General features: G+C 36.3%; 1 protein-coding gene across 1 annotated transcript in view; it reads left to right on the top strand.

The window, feature by feature from the left end:
* The window catches only part of LOC121295003 (transcription factor SOX-6-like), a 156,030-nt gene that overhangs the window by 89,317 nt on the left and 46,122 nt on the right, over window positions 1-20,591 (top strand). Inside the window, exons 8-9 of the mRNA XM_041219268.1 lie at window positions 4,468-4,640; window positions 7,301-7,369. Of these exons, the coding sequence (XP_041075202.1) occupies window positions 4,468-4,640; window positions 7,301-7,369 (242 nt within the window). The remainder of the gene's footprint in view (window positions 1-4,467; window positions 4,641-7,300; window positions 7,370-20,591) is intronic.

Genomic DNA, 20,591 nt, shown 5'->3' with positions numbered 1-20,591 from the left:
AACAACTTGGAAACTCACACCTCTTATTATAACCCTTTTACTGTTGCTTACCCCTATCTTTTTTTTTTCCTTTAAGCATTTATTTGTAACTTGTTTGTTTTATTAACAGATATCAGGTTGATTTCTTCACCCTAAATGCACAAATATTTTACCCATGTTAAATTTAGGGGACATTATCCAATAATGTGTTCAGAATGATAAGGAGCTCTTTAAATCACAAAGCCAGCCTGTTATTTCTTCTTATAGAGGGCAGACATGATCTGTGCAACACACTGAAACATCAAAACAATGCTCTCTCTGTTAGTATTCTGTTAGTGTTTGTGCAGCCCAGCACTCCCCAAACCAAGGCCCCAGGGTTAGACCCTCCAGGTTTTTCGCTGTGGCCCCTGATCAGTTGAGTTGGTTAATCGTGCAGCCTGCAGTAACTGCATATCAGCATTTTTAGTAGTGGTGGGAGTACCCCGAGTTTGTCTTTTTATAATGTTGTTTCAGCTCTTTTTTTTGGGGGGGGGGTAATATGACATGTGTGGCATTGTTCATTGCAGCTCTTTTAGTCAATCCTGTATGCAAAAAGGTCTTAAACTGCAGGTGCATTTAAAAATGACTTCTTCACAAACTGTTTAATAAAAAAAACAAAGATCAGAGTGGCTTTCCCCATGCTCCTTTGGCTTAAAATGATTTATTCTTATCTAAAGTTTTTTTTTTTTTTTTTTTTTTTTTAGTTACATACGTGGCATTAACCATGGCTATATCTTTATGACTAGTAGTTTTATTTTTACTCAGGCTTTTGAACTGTGTTGTTCAAAGGAGCTGATTGTACAATTCATTTTTTTATTGTTTTGAAAACAAGTTTTACCATGTACAATATTTAATTTACTAGGGATGGTAACTTTTTTAGATACATAATCACACAAGCCTTCACAGAGGAGACTTTTGCAGTTAATTTTGAATGTATCTTTTGTGACCAGAGGAAAAAAGAAACAAATGTATATTTTCAGCTTCACTTTAATAACCCCATGAACTATGAAGAACTATGTACTGAACTACTGAAGCAACATGCTTTGTTACAAAAAAATCTATAGTTCTATAATTCAGAAGCTTTGTTGAAATCAGCCAATCAGGATTCCATTTGGCAGGTAGAATTAGCTCTGCTTTATACTGGAAAGGCAGCACACCCAGTAAGTGTGCATAAGAATGGCAGTTTGGAAGACCTTCCTCCAACCCTGCAGCCCTTTTGCGAATATTGATTCTGGTCATTCGTGATGGCTGCAGGTTACCAGATGTTTATAAATGCGTCCCTTCATTGCAGAGCCAAAGGCTAATAAAATCAGTTGCAAATGTATCAATTTTACAGATAAGCTATTCACAACAAGTATAGTCTGGTGAATAAAAACCTAATTCAGTCCTAGGAAAGCACATGCAGCACCAGTGAATAGCTGCTTTTAGGTGCCTTTTTTAGGAGGATAAATGGAGAATTGCAGCACTCTTCCATTGCAGCAGCCCCGGCTGCCAGCAAATCACTCTGAATGGGTCTGGAGGTTGACAGGCCCTATTAAGACAAACTGCCTTCCTCATCGGAGAGATAAAATAAATCAGGTGTTTAGTCAAATTAAAATACTTGATCTGGAGCGGGCCCCAGGGAGCCCTGAGAGAAACTCAAGACAGATGTGGCTTGAGGATGTAGAAGACACCCAGGAAAAAATGTAACACTGGCTGTACAGTTGGCTAGAGGCCAAACTTACAGTTCAACTTCTTGTACAAATATAACTGTGCAAGATTTGTAAAAGCACACAGACAGGAGGGTATATCTGAACGTGAGTTACAATTTTGCCATTGACTTGCAATTGTTGCAATTATGTTGGCTGTGTAAAGTCAATTGGGGGATCACTTACCATTGATTTGCAGAAGGCCATGTTTGAATGGCCAGTTGTTGTGGTGGTAATATAAATAACGCTGTCTTTTGTATTTAATTGGAAAAGACAGGACCTTATGCTTTAGCTAGAATACTGTAGAGACAGACTGTTCAATTTCAAGGTTTTGCTTTCTGCCTCAAAGGTGAGATGCCTTGTTAACTCTTTTTTTCCAAGGTGTTTTTCTGAGTAGAAATATAGTCATGTGCAATATATTTTTATTTGTAATTCCAGCTATCAGTGATTGAATTGTTTGTAATAATGTAGTATTTACATTCTTATCAGGGTACTTAAAATGGTTTATATGCATCTAGGTGTAAATCTCTTGAACAAGGATTGAAATCTGTCATTAAAAAGAACCACATGACACATTAGCTTAGTATCACAAGGAACGAGTGTAAAAACGATGACATTGTAATGATGTGAATGTTTGCCGTATGGAGGAAATGTTTCCACATTATCCTTCATGGTCTGTCACTAATTTGCCACCTACGGCTAACTATGACAGATCCCTTATTTACTGAGTACAATTCAGAGCCTTATTCACTGTTAGAAAAAACTGTGAGTCTCACGAAAGAAAGTGACAATGCAACCGCACAATGTTAATCAAGTCATTTTACAGACACGGTTCAGAGCCAAGATTTCCAAAAGTATGTTCAATGAGTGTGAACCAGTGCTACTGCTACAGGTTCGAATAGTCCTATTTTATGACTGTCTGGATGGTTTTGCAGTAATTGATGCACAGATTCTTTTTTTTTCTTTCAAACATTGTGCAGAGAGAGCTGATCCTATAGGGATTTCCTTAATTAACTTGGTTTAACAGTTGGTCCATTGGAAGTCTCAAGGCTAAGTAAACACAGTTAGAGTAGCTTGTATCTGCAGCATCAGTGCCTACAGTAAACGTTGCCTTGCCTATCCAACTAGTACAGTAGTTGTGAGTAAGGGCCTGCACTGGATTATGATTTTTCAATTCTCCTTCATGCATTACTTTTACCTTCGCTAAAGAGCTTCTTTCAACCTTTGATTTTGGATTAGGGATTGATTGTCTTCTTTGGCCAAAGGTTTGTTTAAACGTATGCTTTACAGGTGTGTACTGTACTTGGCAGAGTATATGAACGTTTTCAGATGTAAAAGTAAAGGCTAGCTTTCAAACTTTGAAATCTTCTAAACGGTTCAGTTCTCAAATAAAAAATGGAAAGGTTTCTAGACAAAGTTGTTTTTGGGTTTAGCCTAAGTGGATCTAAAAATCAAAGTCAAAACAGAAACAACTGATGGCTTTAGTTAGAATTGATCAACAGCATAAACAAAAGATATGTTATATAAGTCCAGGTCCAGCACAAATGTAACTCTTTGTGGCTTGTATTTAACTGGGATATCAGCTGCTTAAGATGCCACCAATCACAGTAGAAGACCTTTTTTGCTCTAGGAAATAGAGGACTATGTGTGTGTTTTTTTTTTCTTTTCGTTTTTGTCTTCTGAATGCTAACAATGTCTTTAGATTTCTTAGACAAATTCAGCGCTGTTTCAGTTAGCTATTGTGGATGCCTCAGAATTAAGTGGGTTGGTCTCTGAGGAGGAAATAGACAGACAGCTGTGTGTTCTGACAAAAAAAAAAGAATATAATCTGCAGTTGTGTATCTTGCATGCTGCAAGCATTAGTAATATAGTGTTGTGGTAACTGAGATGACATCCATTCCATTGATAATTATTGTTTTTCAATAGAATCTGATACTTTTAGGAACGGTAAATTAGAAGCAGATTTCCTCCTACTTTTCAGGGATCTGTTTATGTTTATAGACAACAGTAACCAACACTTAAAAAAAAAAAAAAAAAAAAAAAAAAAAAAAACATTCTTTGTGTGAAGAACGGAATCTGGTGCAGTACCTCACTGCCTTACTTCAGCATGATTCCAAACCACAAATATGCCCATATGAAAAAATAATGCCACCAGCGTTGTGACCATTAAAAGAACATCACTGGGTTATTCTTCTATAGTAAAAGGAATCAACATTTTTTATAGTATTATTGACTCTGAAATGGCATGTTTATCTTGTATATATATATTTTAGTACAATAGTGACCACATTCTAATTCAATGTGAATATATTCATGTATTATCTGCCTATAACTCCACACTTAAAGGGGGCAAAAAATAAATTTGGTATAAAAATCAAATGGTCAGGACAGTTTTTGTTTCTCTGAGATTCTCCTTTACAAGGGAAGTTACTGCCTATGTGATTTTTAAAATCTGAAGTGTGTAATGCTTTGATCTTTCATCTAACAAGGGTCTCCATAGGCTAACATCATCTCCTTGTTACTTGTACCCCTTGGTTATCCAATATTCCCCAGGGTACTAGAAATTAATGAAATGGCCCAGTAAAGCCTTCCATTTTGAATAATATAATCTGTTTAATATGACCATGCTGAAGTTAAATTACCTGAATATCATAACCACAATTTACTACACCTTTAGAAATCAGTTATTCAAAGTCACTGTGGGCTTGTGTGTGGCTGCATTCGGAAACCTAACGACACGTTATACCCTCTGTCTTCGCAGGTACCCCTGAAAGCCTTGCAGAGAAGGAACGGCAACTTTCCACCATGATCACCCAGCTGATAAGTCTGCGGGAGCAGCTCCTGGCTGCCCACGATGAACAGAAGAAGCTGGCAGCCTCGCAGATTGAGAAACAACGGCAGCAAATGGAGGTGGCCCGGCAACAGCAAGAACAAGTGAGTTTCCAATCACAGGGCTTGCACCGTTTACTAGGATTCCAGGTTAGCTGCCTATGTGTGTAGTCTGAATGTATTTAACATGCATCTTCTTTGCTATACTGAACCATTGTTAATAATAATAATGGGAAATTAACGGTGTCTCCTTGTTTTTACTTTAGAGAGCTGCAATATATCCTTTGTGTGATACTTGTTTTTATTTCTAAACTATACTTTATTTATATGGTTTACATTTTTGTAACATTAAATTATACCATAACTTCAGTAGCAGTTACATACAGGACTTTGCTTCTAAAGATATTTAGAAAAGTTTGCATGGAAGATGCTTGGTGCTTTATTAGCCTTTTCTTACAAATTAAAAAAGGCATTAATTCAACTACGTGTCTAATTCTGATTACATGGCTTTGACAGATATTAAAAATAAGTCATGTAATTGACCTTTATTATAAGGTTGTCTGAAATATCTGCAATCAGTTATTAAACATAGTCATATTATTGCAATCAACTTCTTGTTAAAAAACATATGTAACACCTGAGGACAGTGGTAGGAAGAGATGGGGGAAGTGTATCTGTACTGAGCATACAAGCATACCCTTCACAGAAAGAAATACGTAACTTTGAAAATGAGTGGTATATCAGTGTGGTTTAGATGAAATCCAAATGTTTGGTTAATTAGTTTTAATTAATGCCACAAAAGAGGGGGGAAAATAAACATTTCAAATAAGTGCATTCTTTGGTGTTAAAATTCTAAATTTAATTTAATTTTATTAGTTAGAGCATTTGATTAAAAAAATAAAACCTATTCTTCTAGCAAATTAGAATTCCGACACACAGTAAGAATGAATTAAATGAGTGCAGATTGTCAGATTAACTTTGGCTAAGATTTCCATTTAAGTGCCAAAGAAAAAAAAAGAAAGAGATTCCCCCAACCCAAATGTTTTTCTAACTCATACACAAATTACAGTTTAATAATTTAAAAGCATAGCTATTCAGCCTGCGCAGTCCAGGCAAGAGGAAATCAAACTTGCTTTACATAGGTCAGATTAATGTGCACTTTTAAAGAATGTGACATTATTAGTGGAATTATCTATTCAGTTAAGCTGTGTTTTATAGTGGAAGTAGCATATTGTATGCTTAGATGGTTTTAATGAACGCTGATTGCTGATATTTAATGTGCCTTAATATTTGCCCACATGTAAGAGTATAGACTTAGCTCTTAATGGAAAAGAAGATGGAAGAACATTGTAAAAAAAATCAGAAGTTAGAATGTCATTTAGCCATCCAGACACGACATAGTAATTAACTGTTGACACTTGTGAATAAGCTAGCACAAATTAATCTTGACACATTTGCAGACGAGTGATATCTTACAGTGAACACTTTGTAATTATATTTGAAAATGAAAATTAAATGACACTTAAAACTAGGTTGTCATGCTCACTGAAGCGAGCATGTAGTTAGAACGACTGGTGAAATAAAAAACCTAGAACTTGAGCCAGCCGGTGCTTCTGTGCCATTCATCTGTGCATTAGAGCCGGGTGACAGCAGAGTGCTGTGTGCGAGGACTCCGACTGCTAGCTTCCTGAGCACTTTTAACATGGGCAATTTAAAAACTGATTACTGTCGAATTCTGTTTTTGCATTAGGAACACAAATATATATTCAGCTTTTTACAAAAAAACAAAAATTGCTGGTACAGTATTACTTGGTGTTCTTACGAATTGGCCTTGTACAGTAGTACAGCCAGCAGTTTTTTTTTTGTTTAATATGGTGTTTTTCTTAAAGGCCCGTTAGTGAAAATGTAGTTTCTAACTCTCTTATATAATCTACATTTTAGATATACAGTATTTAGATGTTCTTTTAATTTGGCAGCTTTTCTAATTATTTATTTCTTAGAACTGGAGAAATAGTTGCAGCTGCGTTTCTTCACATTCATGTTCTTTTTTTTCCTTTTTCTTTCACAGACAGCGCTGGCAAAAAAAACCCTGAAATAAACAGGGATGATTTCCAGTTACTGTATCATATTATTGTTTTGCTCTCTGTACAGAATATCTGGGACTAACTAATTAAACACTTTGCAGTCTATGGAAATGACTTCATTTTCCTAATAATACACACAATGGTGGCAGAATTGGCTCCTTTGAGCAATTTAATAGTAGAGCACAGAAAAGCTATGCTTTTTTTCTTCTTGTAGAGAATATTTCTAACAGGGGGTTAGTAGCCTTTAATGTGACTGAGCGACTGGGTTTTGTAAGGTGCTTTTAAGGTGTTGTTCACCACTACTGTTAAACACTACTATACAGTGTTTGATACAGAAAAGTATTTTGCCTGTACAGTTTTAACCCTAGCCCCAGGCTTTCTAAAATAGCAGATCGACCTCTGGCCAGACTTGCTGATGCATTGCAGGCACTTCTGAAAACGGTGTCTGATTACTGAATGTTATAATAAGCTACAACTGTGTTTCATAGTCAGACACAATATATATAAAAATACTGTATGCTGAAAGGGAATAAAAAGGATTTTTTTTTCAGTGTGTATTTATAGGCTTTTAATTTTCTATTTCTTTTAATACAGACATACAAGGCTTTTTTTAAATTAAAAATATCCTGACTATCCTCAATTTGGTTGTTTTTAAAACAGTGTTTTCTGAATTCTTGACAGATTGCAAGACAACAGCAGCAACTACTGCAGCAGCAGCACAAAATCAACCTTTTACAGCAGCAAATTCAGGTCAGTCTGTGCGTCTTCTCGTCAAAGCAGCCATCTATCAGAATCAATGAAATAAACCAATAAAAACAACTGTTTGTGATTTTTAATATTTCATACATTAATACATTGAGTGTCAGGATATGTGGTACTTGATCTCGTTTAAGTTTTTTTCGATTGTGAGCAAATGTTCCTTCTCCAAATGTTCTCAGTTACTGTATTTCTTGGTTAACTATACAGTACCCAGTATAGACAAATATAACCCTATTTCTTAAACTCTTAAGTTATACAAATTGCATTTGCTAGCAGGACAGATGTTTTAACCTGTTTGTCACCAGAACGTGAAAGCTAAGTTACCTCCTGCAGTAGGGACAAGAATTATTACCTGTGTGCATTTTATAGAAGAATTCAGTAGCTTGGACTAATTGGTTTACAGGAGTCACAATCTGCAGCTCATTGTTGACGCTATTAGAAGGTTTCTGGTGTCCCCCCAGTGTTGTGGGGAATGGTAGGTGCTGGTTTGAGACAGCCCATTATCAGTCCAAATTGGTATAGAAATCAAATGGTAAGGACAGACGGTGGTTTTGATTCTCTGAGATTCTCCTTAACAAGGGAATTTAATGCCTATGTGATTTCCAAAGTCTGCAATGCCTCAGTGGTCAGTGTTAGAGCCTAAACCAGCACCATGATCAAAGGGAAGTGCATTAAAATAGCACACTTCTGACTGCACCCCCTCACCTCCACACCCAGCTCTGTAAGACAGGTATTTAGCCTTTTCCCTTGTATGCTTCTAAATATTTTGAAATCTCAAGAGCCTCTCCGGAGATGTCACACCCTTGCTTTTTTGCTGGGTGGAAACCTGAAACCACCTCCTTTGACGTACAATAGAAGCATGGTTCAAACCTTATGTTTAAACTTAAATCCTCTGCCGTTGATGTGTTTTCACACCTGTAATTGAGCAGATTCTGTGATCTGTAGTTGTTGTCAATTAGACTGGTTTCTTGATACATTCTGAAAGGCATTTCATAGTTTGCACAACTATTGTATTATTTACTGACAAAAAAACCCCTCAATGCTCTTAGTTTAAAAAATCTATTACTTGTAAACAGGTATAGGGTTAGGGTTTCAGTGGAATGGGTACATGAAGGATAATGATGTATACACAATGGGGGTGAATGTGTGGTTTTATGTGTGAATATGGCATTTCCTTTAGGAGAAAGATGGAACTGAAAAGCAATAGCCCAATTGCAAAACATACAAATCAAAGCTAAACTATAACACCTTTAAGGGATGTAGTACGCAGTATATGTTTTCCGTATTCCAACTGCTAGGTTGTCAATACCCTGGCAAAAAAAACAAAAAATTAAACAAATAGCTTACTTTGAATGAGCAAAGAACAAGAGTCCATCAACAGCTCTGAGTCGTTTTCTTTTCATCTCTCATTTGTAAGATATCCCTTTCAGATTTTACCTTGTTCCTATCCTTGTTTCCGATAGTCTTTTATAGTTCACACTCCTTTCATAGAGCCCATTACTGCACTCCACAGCAAACCCAGCTGGGACTTGCAAAGCTGAAGCAGCTGGGAGCTTCCGTTGCATAACAATGGCTTCTCCTGATCAGCCAGCTATAGGCTTGGCAGGAGCAATTCTGTGATGTTTCCAAAGCTTGTTCAACCACCGGCAAGAGAGCAGCTATACCCCCAACTTAGCAGAATTGTATTCTCCTCTGCCCAATTTTCAAGACCCATAGAAACACACCTATGTTTTTCTGTCACTATCTTCAATCAGCACTGGTCAGCGCATTGCACGTGATATTTGACCCCTAAAAAGCTTGGGACTCACTTTTTTTTTTTTTTTTTTTTTTAATTGTTTAAAACTATTTTAATATATTCATAATGTCATTATTAGTATTGTTCTTTCCTGTTCTTTAAACAAGATTTGACTTTTATTAGAATACATGCAGACTCCACAAATTAAGTAGTCATGATCCACTGTTAGCAGCTGTTTAAAAGTAAATTATTCCCTCCCATGAATCTTAAGAGGTTACCTGTAAAGCTGTCTTTTAGAAGAGGTTTTGATCTTTATTTGTGTCTGTGTGTGTGTGTGTGTTTTCTTTGTGGCTTAGTATTACCATTCCACACCAAGGATTCGCTTGTGATAAGCTTTCTGCAAAAGATGCCTGTGGTTGAGGCTACAAATGAAACCTCAGTCCTTTACCTTAATGTCTTCTCTTAAATAATGCCCCCTCCCTTAACACACACCAGCTTTAAGTTCATTAAAACTGTAAAGCTATGTTATGGATCCTGGTTTCAGTGGTAAAACAGTGTTCTGTTACCCTGCTGTTTGTATATACTATGTTTAGCATTAAAAGCAGGCCTCAAAGCAATTAAAGTGCTACTGTTTTGGCTCAGGGGAGGTTCTTTTTGTTATTGATGATGTAACTGATCCCACTCGTGCAAGTAGTAAACTGAACACGCAAGGTCCAAATAAACTGACAGGACTGAAACACGACACCCCTATTGGCACGCTACGTGCATTCAGTGTTTCTTTGAAAGAATACAGGGGGTATCACGAAAACTGGAAAAGTCTGGAACAGAGCACCATCTAATTTAAGCAAACTCTTTTAATGTGTTTTTTTTTTCTTTTCACCCTTTCTTATTTATTTAAGCTTGAGTCTTTGTCCGTTGGGATTACAATGTTACTTGTTTTAAGATGTCAGATGTTTGATTGCTATGTTAGGAGCTTATCAGAAATTTAAATTGGATATATATATATATATAGTCTATATAGATATATATATAATATATATTATATATAAAAAATAATTTTACCCTTCATCTTGTTAAATGTTATACTGCATGTTACAATGAGTGTGCAGTCATTTTTCAAAGTTGCAAAACCTGAGACTCTTAATTTAAATTAAATAATCCTTATTTGTTTAAAAACCGAACAAAAACAACAGGCTTGTGGCAATTAAACCAAATGGAAAAAAAAAATGTATATTAAATATTTTGCTCTTGCAGACCTTAATGCCCATCTGTTTTAGACCATCAAGAAAGATTTCTCATTTAGAACAACAAAATAAGAGTTAGGATGTGTACTTTCATTTCCCATTCAAAACAAATCCTGCTTATTTTAGTATTTGAATAGAAGTTCACTCTTTCATTTGGCTTTTCTAATTATAGAGTAGTAAATAGCAGAATGGCATATGTTAGCAACATGAGCAGCAGTCTATGAAATGAGCTACGAGTTAATAAAATTATCTTGTGGTGGTGTTGGCCAAATGTTAGCACACATGTTTCAGAGAGTGATATTTCAACAGACTTAGAATTTGGCAGTCCAGTACAGAGTGGGTAAAAAAAAAATATATATATTTACTGTATGTGTGTGTATGTAGGTATAATATAATAATCCATTCCCAACATAGGATGCTTGTTGCTAGGGCTCTGACATCAGTGCCCTGTGACTTTTGCTAGTGCATTGCTGCCATAAGTGAACACCTCATTGGTTCAAATAAAAACCGCTTCAGCATAGATATTTAATTTGCTTTGTGATATTTTGCAATGTATGTGTGTATATAATAGTATGATATTAATGCTTTGTTTTTAATTGTTTTATATATTTTAGTTTGTGATGTGCAGTACAAAATAAAACAAACAGTAATTCTAAGTGAAGTCGTCTATGCATTTTGCAGCTAAGGCATGCGCAGTTAGACAGTAAAAATGGGGAGCCAACTCTAGGACTGTGATAATCTGCACTATAATAGGGAGTATTTAAATATATTCTTACATGTAACATAGCAATTCTTTATTTTTTTATTAATTATGCATACATAATCTTCTAAATCTTAAATAACTATGTGTAGAATGTTAGGTTTTTACACCTGTGTTAGGCATAGGTGCATAATATTAATGCTATTGACTGATATATTTTACAGCTGTTCCACATTGGTAAATTATTGCTTCCAGTCAGGGGACTCCTTGGTATGTTTTATGGGGTTTAGCTCAGGACTTTGGCAACCCATGGCAGCTGGATATTGATTTTTAAATATGCTATACCTATGTAAAGGAAAGTTTCAAAGTTTATGGGCTTCGTTGTGGGTTTATATTGTCTTCATTAATTCAGACAGTTCTGAGAATGTGATGACATCAGGGGTCAGAGTTTGTATCGACAGGATCAGATCAGAATTACAGTGATGGAGAGCAGACGTACATAAAAGGGTGAACGGCCTAAAAAGAAATCCCAGGTGATATATTCAACCCAGCCATTCTAATAGCACATTTCAATTGGTAGTCTTAACTTTGACCCGAGAGGCCTTCACATTCTTAGTCATTTTAAGTTATAGCATTCTGAAGAACATTTACAGAATTGCAGGGCAGGTGTAAACTTTCTATTACAATTTATAGAAATGGCTTGCGGCTCACATATTAGAAGACATACCAAACATACCATAGTGATTTAGTTAGCACAGAAATAGGCTTGGTAACCTCTCATGTTTAATACAGAGAGAAAGTAGTGAGACATATGCAATGTGTAGTACGAGGTACTGCTTTATTCAGAACAGTTACCTGCCAGGATTAGGGAGAGCTGAAGCTTTTATTGCTTGAATAGAGAAGAGGCAGATGAATCTCAAACATTAATCTTGAATAAACTAACTGATAGCCTTTAATCACTGACAGAGCTGTAGCAAATTACCCTGTACAGATTGTATCTCCAGGTTTTCAAAACTAGAATCAGCAGCAACTTTCCCCACCTTAACCACGAGCCTTCAGTTAATGGGTTTTTTGATGTTCCAGAAAAAATAAAAATATTCTTAACAGATTTTTATTTTCAATTGTTTGCACAGAAATTGTGCTTCACTGTATTTTAATTACATGAACTTCAGAGGTTCAGTAGTGAACCAACCGCCCCATTTCAAACAAGCATCACAAAAGGGTTATTGAGAAAGTTGAGAGGCGATAACATTCAAAGTGGGAGGAGGGTACAAGATACAGATATTGTTTCATTAAGTTCTAAGGCCATCGTGCAGTTGATTATGATCAAATAAGATGTAGAAAGCAGCTCTGTACAAGGGCCACTGATGTGCAAACTACTCTGGCTGTTTATGCTTTGTTTTAATTGCATGGCCTTAAACACACAGTCGTCGTGATGGATCTGGTTTTACTTATCAAATGCAGAGCTGCTTTTCTTCTCCTTGCTGTGCAGTGGGAACTCTGCACTCTTCCAGCTTCTTTTCATTTGGGTTCTCGGCATCGAGTGACGGCAGGATTCCAGCTCTCAGGTGAGGGTGTGCCCCCCTTTACTGGAATTCACCCTTCGAACCCCTCTTAAATTCACTGGATCAGAATTCAGCAAATTGTTTTACCTTTTTAACTTTTTAGGCTCCAACAGAACAGGGTTCTGTACAGTATAGGGATTACCAATCAGTTTGTGTATTATGGCTCGCTTCCTCATTACTGATCATTTTTTTAGGTTTTAAGTCCAATCTAAATTTCCTGCACATTTTTAGTTCTGTGTTGTATACATCAAATAGATTTTTAAACGTATCCTTGCACATGCAGGCTGTAGAACACAAAAGCAATTCAGCCGAGTAAAAACATGTTTTGTGCTCTTCTTTTAACAGTTTAGGACCTTGCAGTGCTTGGTCCAATTTTAACAGGCAGATACCACATTTTAGGTTTGCAGATCAAAGTAAAAGGCTTCCTAACATGTGGTTTTAAATGGTGTGGATGAACAGCGGGGGATTTCCAAGGGTTAAATAATAACTGTAGTCAGACTCTAGATTAAAGATACCATTTAATTACAAAAGGCTAACCACCTCCACAGCACGCACAAGCAAGCTCTCATAAAGCAGTCCATCACATAACAAAAAAAAACTTGCAAGAAAGGCCCAGACTCGTGTGTATATTAACCAGAGCAGATGAAATGATTTATTGGGTTTTATATACAATCTGTAAAGGGTAAGCATTGCTAACAGAATGAGTGGCAGCCTCAGGGAGCTGAGCAAACTCCAGGGACAGCCCTTTGTTCCTCTGGACTTGACAGGCATGTGTCTTTGCTAAATGAGGGCTTAATTTCTCTCATATGTGCACAATTTCTACGCCCATAAAGGCTGCCGAGACTGCAGCTATTTAAAAGCGCCAGCTCGGAAGGAAGCAATCCTCAAGAAAGGCAATGCTGAAGGCCTAATTAATTACCATAGCCGAACAACCTTTTTTTTTTTTTGCACAGAATGAGGGTTTGTTTACAGAGTATGAAACTAGAATAGATATACTTCCTTGGTTGAAATTAGTACTTCACATGTGGCATGTGTCGGTGGGTGCATTGTGTGTACCAAGTGCCCATTCGTGCACATTAAATGCTTGTGTCATACAAGTAAAAACCTGAACAAAATGAAAAGAATAACTGTAATATTTACTTATGCATTTATTTTTGTGGTGAAGATAAACAGGCTGTTAAAGCTGGTAAAAAAACAAAACAAACACATTCCTTGCCAGTTCAACTACTTGTTTTTTTAAGGGCAGCCAAAGCCCATTCAGCTTAAACGTGTTTTTACATTTGCTTCTGTGTTTTTGTCAAACTTCTTGGGATTTGAGGTTTTTCAGAGCGCTCCCAGTGTTGCAAGCCCCTTTGTGGAAATCCACAGCGGCATGACTTAGATTGTGGCTTGATTTTTTACTGCTGAAATGATGGAATACTTTTAAGGCAGAACTTAACAGTGTTAGACTAACCCGTATTACACAACATCTAAATAGATGAAAGTCTCCAGATGATTATCCGTTTCCCTTTGCTCTTTTATAGGACTTGCACGTCTTGAAAAGAGAAATTATTGTGCTCGTTAAAAAATAAAAAAAGGGAATGTTTGGTCTGGGCTTTGAACATACCTGTGGAGAACCTCAAAAAGCTAAATAACTCTCCTGTAAATCCAACCGGAGGTGAGGAAAGACCCATCATATTGACATATTGCCTGTTAAATTAATATCTGATTTAAACTAACATGTGACTGTAATGCCAAAAAGAGGTTAGCTAATATAAGATCTAATTAGAAAAACAGTTCCAAAATCCATGCATTAACTCTAAAAACAAAATGCATTATACATGACTAATTAAGAAAGCAGTATATTACAAATGTAGCAGAAAATAATATAGAAAAAGCAGTCATTTCCAAGTTCAGTAATATTTACTATGAAGCACTATTTTTGTGTTTTGTAAGAAACATAAACCTAAATAATGTGTTGGACTTATTTGAATGAGAAATTAAAATACCTAGCATGTTTTTATATATGGTATTATACAGGATATAAAATAATTTTTTTTTTTTTTTTTTTTTTTTTTTTAAAACAGTGTGATAAGTTGTTTATTATCAAAATAACATTCAATTAAAAACACAAAACACTGTTCAGACAAGAAAAGAGATTGCATAAATATCTCATTTCTAGACCTGATTGAACAATCCATAATTATACAGCATTGTAAGAATGTGATCTGCCCATGTGTTGTTATTCATATTGCAAGCATGTTTCATTAAACAAACATTCATAATGGAAATGAACAGCCCTCTGTTGGGCCAATGTGAGACCTTTGACATCAGCGCCAGAGCTAATTCGGTTATAAGTTTAAATAACGTTGTCCATATTAGAAGTGGATAGTTAGCTGATGAAGATCTTTCCATGGTAACTATCAGATAAAGGAAACAGTGACCTGACTCATTAGCCGTTTGATTTACTATATTGACACTTGGGTGCAAATAATTCCGTTTAGTGGCTTTTGCTTCCAAGGGATCAATTTAATTAGTTATAAAATGCGAATTCTTGTCAGGAGCCAGAAGAAATGCTGACATTAAATAAAGTCATACGCAATTTGAACAATAAAGCTATCGGGGCCTGGTTAAAAGTTAATGATGCACAAAAAATGACTTAATAGATACAACCTCAGCAATGAATGTGATGGTTTGGAAATTAAGCTAAGTGGATGAATGAGAAACAGTAATGTTGCTGGCCTGTTTAAACAAATTCATAAATTAGGAATATAAACAGTGCTGGTTATATAGAAAAATTCAGATTGTAGGTGTCTCTTGGATGCGCCTGTAGGAAAGGGAACACATTAAAACTGATTTGTGTTTTTAACCATTTGTACACATCTGTGTTAACACAGTGCTTGTTCTAAGTGCCAGATGATACAGTAAGTAATATCTGCGTACTACACCATTTTAGGTGCAAATATTAGGACAGACTGCTAGGTAAGCTAGCCAATTAGTGTGTACTTGCATGCATAGAGTAATCTGTTTCATTATACAGTATTCTGAGGGTATGTAGAAATATAAGTTTATGAAAAGTAAATAAAACAATATATTTATACACACAAATGATATGATTAATTTTTTTAACAATATCCCCCACTGTACACCTACATAGAAAGTTTTTTGTTTAAGGAATAACTAATGCCTAGTCTTATTTTTATTGCCTTTTTTTTTTGTTTTGTTTTTACTTTGCGCACAGGCAGTATAAAGGTCTTAATAGTTAATTTGTTGTTTCCATTAATGAACTGGTCAGAAACTGTAAAACTATGTACAGATTCATACCTGTAAATCTTTAAGTATCTTAGTCAAAGCTGTGTGTACTAAGGAAGAAGCTGTTGGAAGAAAAATTTGTAGATTCTGAAATAAATCTTAGAACTCTTTCATAACAATTTGACTCTAGATCCACCAGGAGTGACCACGTACTTGCAGAAGGTAAAGGCTGCCTATACTTAGCTCGCATTGTGTCAGTCTGAAACAAAACACATCCCACAGTGTCCTGTTGATTTGTTTTTTTCTCTCCTTGTGTTTTTCTTCTAAATGTTGAGCAAACTGTTTTGTCTTTGCGTTGGCTTTACATTGGCCACAGCTTACACAGAAGGGACGATGGAAAAAGGGGAGCATTAATACTCTCTACTGTGTGCGGCCAGCCGGCAGTTAGAGAGGGGGCCCATGTTTTCTTAGGGCTCGGGTGGCAAAGCAAAGCACCAGCCTACGGCAGCAAAAAAAAAGAGCCTTTTTGTTTTCTGGCTGGAGAGTCCGAGCATTCCCCAAGGAACACAATGAATGGGCCGTTTTATCCGACACAGACACAGAATTTTTGTTTTTTTTTCATAATTATTCTTGCCTGTCATTGGGTGTGCACATGACATTTGAGCGTGTTTTAACATACTCATGTGCCTGCAATAAAGTTACTCCTAACAATCCTGGCTTTCTGTAGACAACAGAGACGGTTCTGTTGTTTTCACAAGTCCCAGCAGCTGGGACCCAATTGTGAAGACAATGGCTTAGTCTATCTGTTAAATACAGGAAGAAGGGAAAGTATACTGAAATTCCTTATGTATTCTTGTGGACAGCACCATTATTAGATTATGGGTGGTCTGACTGCAGAAGTCAAGTCAACTGTTGGAGGCCAAACAGTATTTTTTTTTCAGTTCCATTTGCTCCAAACCATTCTTTTATACACACACTGAAGGACTGTTTGTATAGATCTATTTAGTCCACAAGATACTTTTTTTCTTTTTCCCTGGCAAGATGTTCCTTACAAATGGTATCAAGTACAGGAAATTGATCATTTATAGAACCAGATAATCTATTTTTTAATATAATGTTACTAATTTCAAAACTTTATATCTCATACCATCGTCCTGCTGAGTTAAAGGATTAACACAGTTGGTTTATTCAGATTCTTGTGAGCACTTTCCGGCATTTCGTCTTTGAAGGGAATATCACTTTAATTAATAGAGGAAACTTGTCTGTGTGGGAAGGAAACCTTTTATGTTTTTACTTTAAGTGTTGGACTCTAGTTTATGAAACTGTAAGTTGGGAGCAAGAATGTGTGCACATAATCTAATCTAAGAATTACCCCATAAGCCACCACCTTTCTTCTTCAAATAATCTGTTCAGATCTTATCTGCTTTTGTTAGGGGATATCTACGTTAACTGAAACAGCTGCTATGATTGGACCTGTCTGAATGCACTGTAGCTCAGGCTGGAAAGCTTCCATTTGTATCTGTTTCCATACATCTTGGTTGTATACGTGGGATAATGATGTTGGCCCCAGACACACGTCTGGGTTTGTTTATCTGCTCTGGACTCCCTTCATTACCCATGCTGTTTGAGGGATCCCCTATGGGTTTTGTCAGTTTACTGCAAACCTTTTTAATTTTATGACCAAGCCCTGCCAAAATCGTATTTTCTCTGTACTGAGTGGCTGCTCCTGTCCTGGCTCTGTGTTGTAATTCCAACAAATCCAATGTGGAGGTGGTAGTTATTAGAGATGTGCAGACTGACAGAATATAGTATACAAGGTGTATTATTGAAGTGCATATGAAGGCCTGCTATAGACATGAAAAGCTCAAAGAGGAACCTTTAGGCTTACCTTTGATATTTCATATTCAATACTCAACCTAATTGCCTAAAATATTTACAAACTTAAATTACACTTTACATCTGTGAACCTCAACAAGAATTTTCCTAAAGTACACAGTTCTGTTAAATCTACATAAATCCCATTTCATTGTAAATTCAAATGGCAGTACAAGTAAAGTTCTGCTGCTGTTTATGCTCTTAGCACTTTTCTAATTATGTGTCCATCTAGGACTACACTTCTGTAATATTGCAATTTTAAATGTCCTTGAAAGTAAAATACATTTGAATGCTGCACTGACGGGAAGGCAAAGCAGCTGTAAAACCAAGTTGTAAAATCTGTTGCATTAAAATGCCATGACAAATTATGCTATTAAAACGTTTGACATTTAAGACGGTTATTTTACTTCAGTATAGGATTTCGGTTGTTATATACATTGCAATCCATAGAAAACATTCAGGTAAAACTGCAAAAAAATAGCAAGAAACTCCTCAGAGCACAAGATGAACCACCCCTACCAGCAACTAAGTTGTACCTTGCTAGTTTTACATTTACAAATGTTTTCTTACTTTGAGAAAATGTGCCACTGCACTTGCCTCCAAAATAAGGCTCAATAGGTATTAACTAAATATGGATTCAGTTTACTCCATATGATCAATTAATTAGTTTGTTAGCCTAATTCCTAATACAGTTTTGTCCATTTTGTAACTTCATTAAAAAGATGTATTGGAATGTCTGTTTTCCAAGAAAGCATGTTTTTCAGTGTAAGGAATTAGTGTAAGCAGAGGTTATCTATTGGCTATATCTTAGACAGCCGGGGAGCTTGCACTGTGTCGCTGAAAGTATACTATAAATTACTTTTACCGCATTTGTCTCTGCTAGACAGTCCCTTTTGTCAGAGGTCATTGGTACAACATAAACAAATTATGTGTTTTGGGGCTTTTCAACAAACACCTATCTAACAGTATGAGATTGTGTCCTTGTGGCTGTAGATTTAATCTCCTACCTGTCAGTTAAAACAGGCATTTCCTGAAGCCGATAAGCCCTGGCTGTAGAAGAGAAGGAAAAAAAAAAGTCATAGGCAGACAAAGCCCCTTTGTTGCTGATCGATAATTTCTATGCAGATTTGCATACGTTTTTTTATCCCCCCCCACCAAAAAAATAAATAAAAAAGGTATACTTTAAAAGAGGTCCAAAACCTGCCCTTTTATTGCTGGCTAGCCAGGCAGAAATGAAAAGGAATCAAAGTTGAGCTTTGTCTTATTGATCTGGACTGATTGTCATCAGGGACCAAAGAGAATATCTATGGCTTTGATAACAAAGCTACAGTAACCATAAGCCTGTTTGCAGGATTAGGCCCAGGGGTTCTCAAGATTTTATGTGGAATAATGACAAACCGATAAATTACTCTCCGAGATGTGTAAGAAATGTATGTGCTTGGCTTTTTTGGTAGTTGATGTATGTGATAAATTAATTACACAAACACAATGCTATGTATGTACAGATGGAATAGCATAGTAGATTCCTGTAGAAATTATCAACTCTTACAGCTAAAAAGTAATCAAACATAGAATTCCCACAGTACGACTTGGCAACACTGTTTTCATTCTGAACACCCAGTATCTAATCAGTCATTTTCTGGCCAAAATTAGTAATCTTTAGGGCCTTCAACTTTTCAAGAAGTTGCAGAAATCTGAGATTTGCTGCTGAACTTAAATCCAACAAATGCACACAAGTGGAAACAGTATGTTAAGAATATGAAGATATTGCAACTCAAACCTGGGTAAAATGGCAACTAATAGATAATAAGTAATAAGCACTCACAAATCTACCTTACTTGCACTTCAAAGTGATCAGAACACACTATTGCACCCCAACAATGATGCTCAGCTGACAAGATTATACATGGAAATGAATCGCTTAGATGTGGATATCCGATTGCAAGTTTATTAAAATTCCACTTTGCATACTATGTTTTATTAATTTCTTCAGAGTCAGCCTACTTTTCTGCCACTCGCAGTGTATGTTCTCCAGATTAAATTGTACACAAAAACACACTTAGTAAACACGTTTGTTTGTTTAATCTGTCACTCTGAAATTACACCTCATCGTTATTTTATTCTTGGGGAAAGAGAGATCTGTCAGAAATGAATGGGCACCTTGTTTTGAAATGATTGCTACCCTGGTTCCCTAAAGAGAAGATGACCACGACAACATATGTATGAGATTTGCCTGCCTATTGGTAGGTATTCACTGAGCTCTTAATTTTTCCTTTTCGGTCCAATGTCGGACCCAGCCCCACATCATTAAAATGACGTCAAGCACAGGTCCCTAGTTGTTGTTCTTCTCCGTCAGAGAAAAGCTTTGAATGGCCGAAAGAGGCCGATAGAAGCCAAGAGAAACCGAAAATAAATAAACAAACGGAGGCAGATCTGAGCAATACGCATAGTCCCTTCACTGCAGATATAACACGGACATAAACAAACAAGATAGCTGCTTCTGCATCAGACCGTAAAGAAAATCGCAGACATTTGCCAAGCTTTTTTAGTTCACAATATTATTTATTTACAATAATAACTTGGATAGCATTTATTGAGGAGTTTGGTGATAAAACAAGTGAGATGATTTATCAGTATGTACTACTATGAAGAGATATGTGATAAATACAGTGAACAAGGAGTGGGGCAAGGCTGGAGAGGCAGTACCGAGTGTTCTGTTGATATGCACTGCCTTTTAAACCTGTTTTACTGTGAATAAAACTACTTTTAAACAGCGCGTGTGAAAATAAATTGGACCTGATGTGCCTGACAGGCGCTGAATAAATGGACCACAAAGGGTTGCATCAAACCCGTGAGGGCGGCC

Source organism: Polyodon spathula, chromosome 19, assembly GCF_017654505.1.
Source record: "Polyodon spathula isolate WHYD16114869_AA chromosome 19, ASM1765450v1, whole genome shotgun sequence".
In the NCBI taxonomy this organism is placed as follows: domain Eukaryota; kingdom Metazoa; phylum Chordata; class Actinopteri; order Acipenseriformes; family Polyodontidae; genus Polyodon; species Polyodon spathula.
This window is presented reverse-complemented; position numbering and strand designations above follow the sequence as displayed.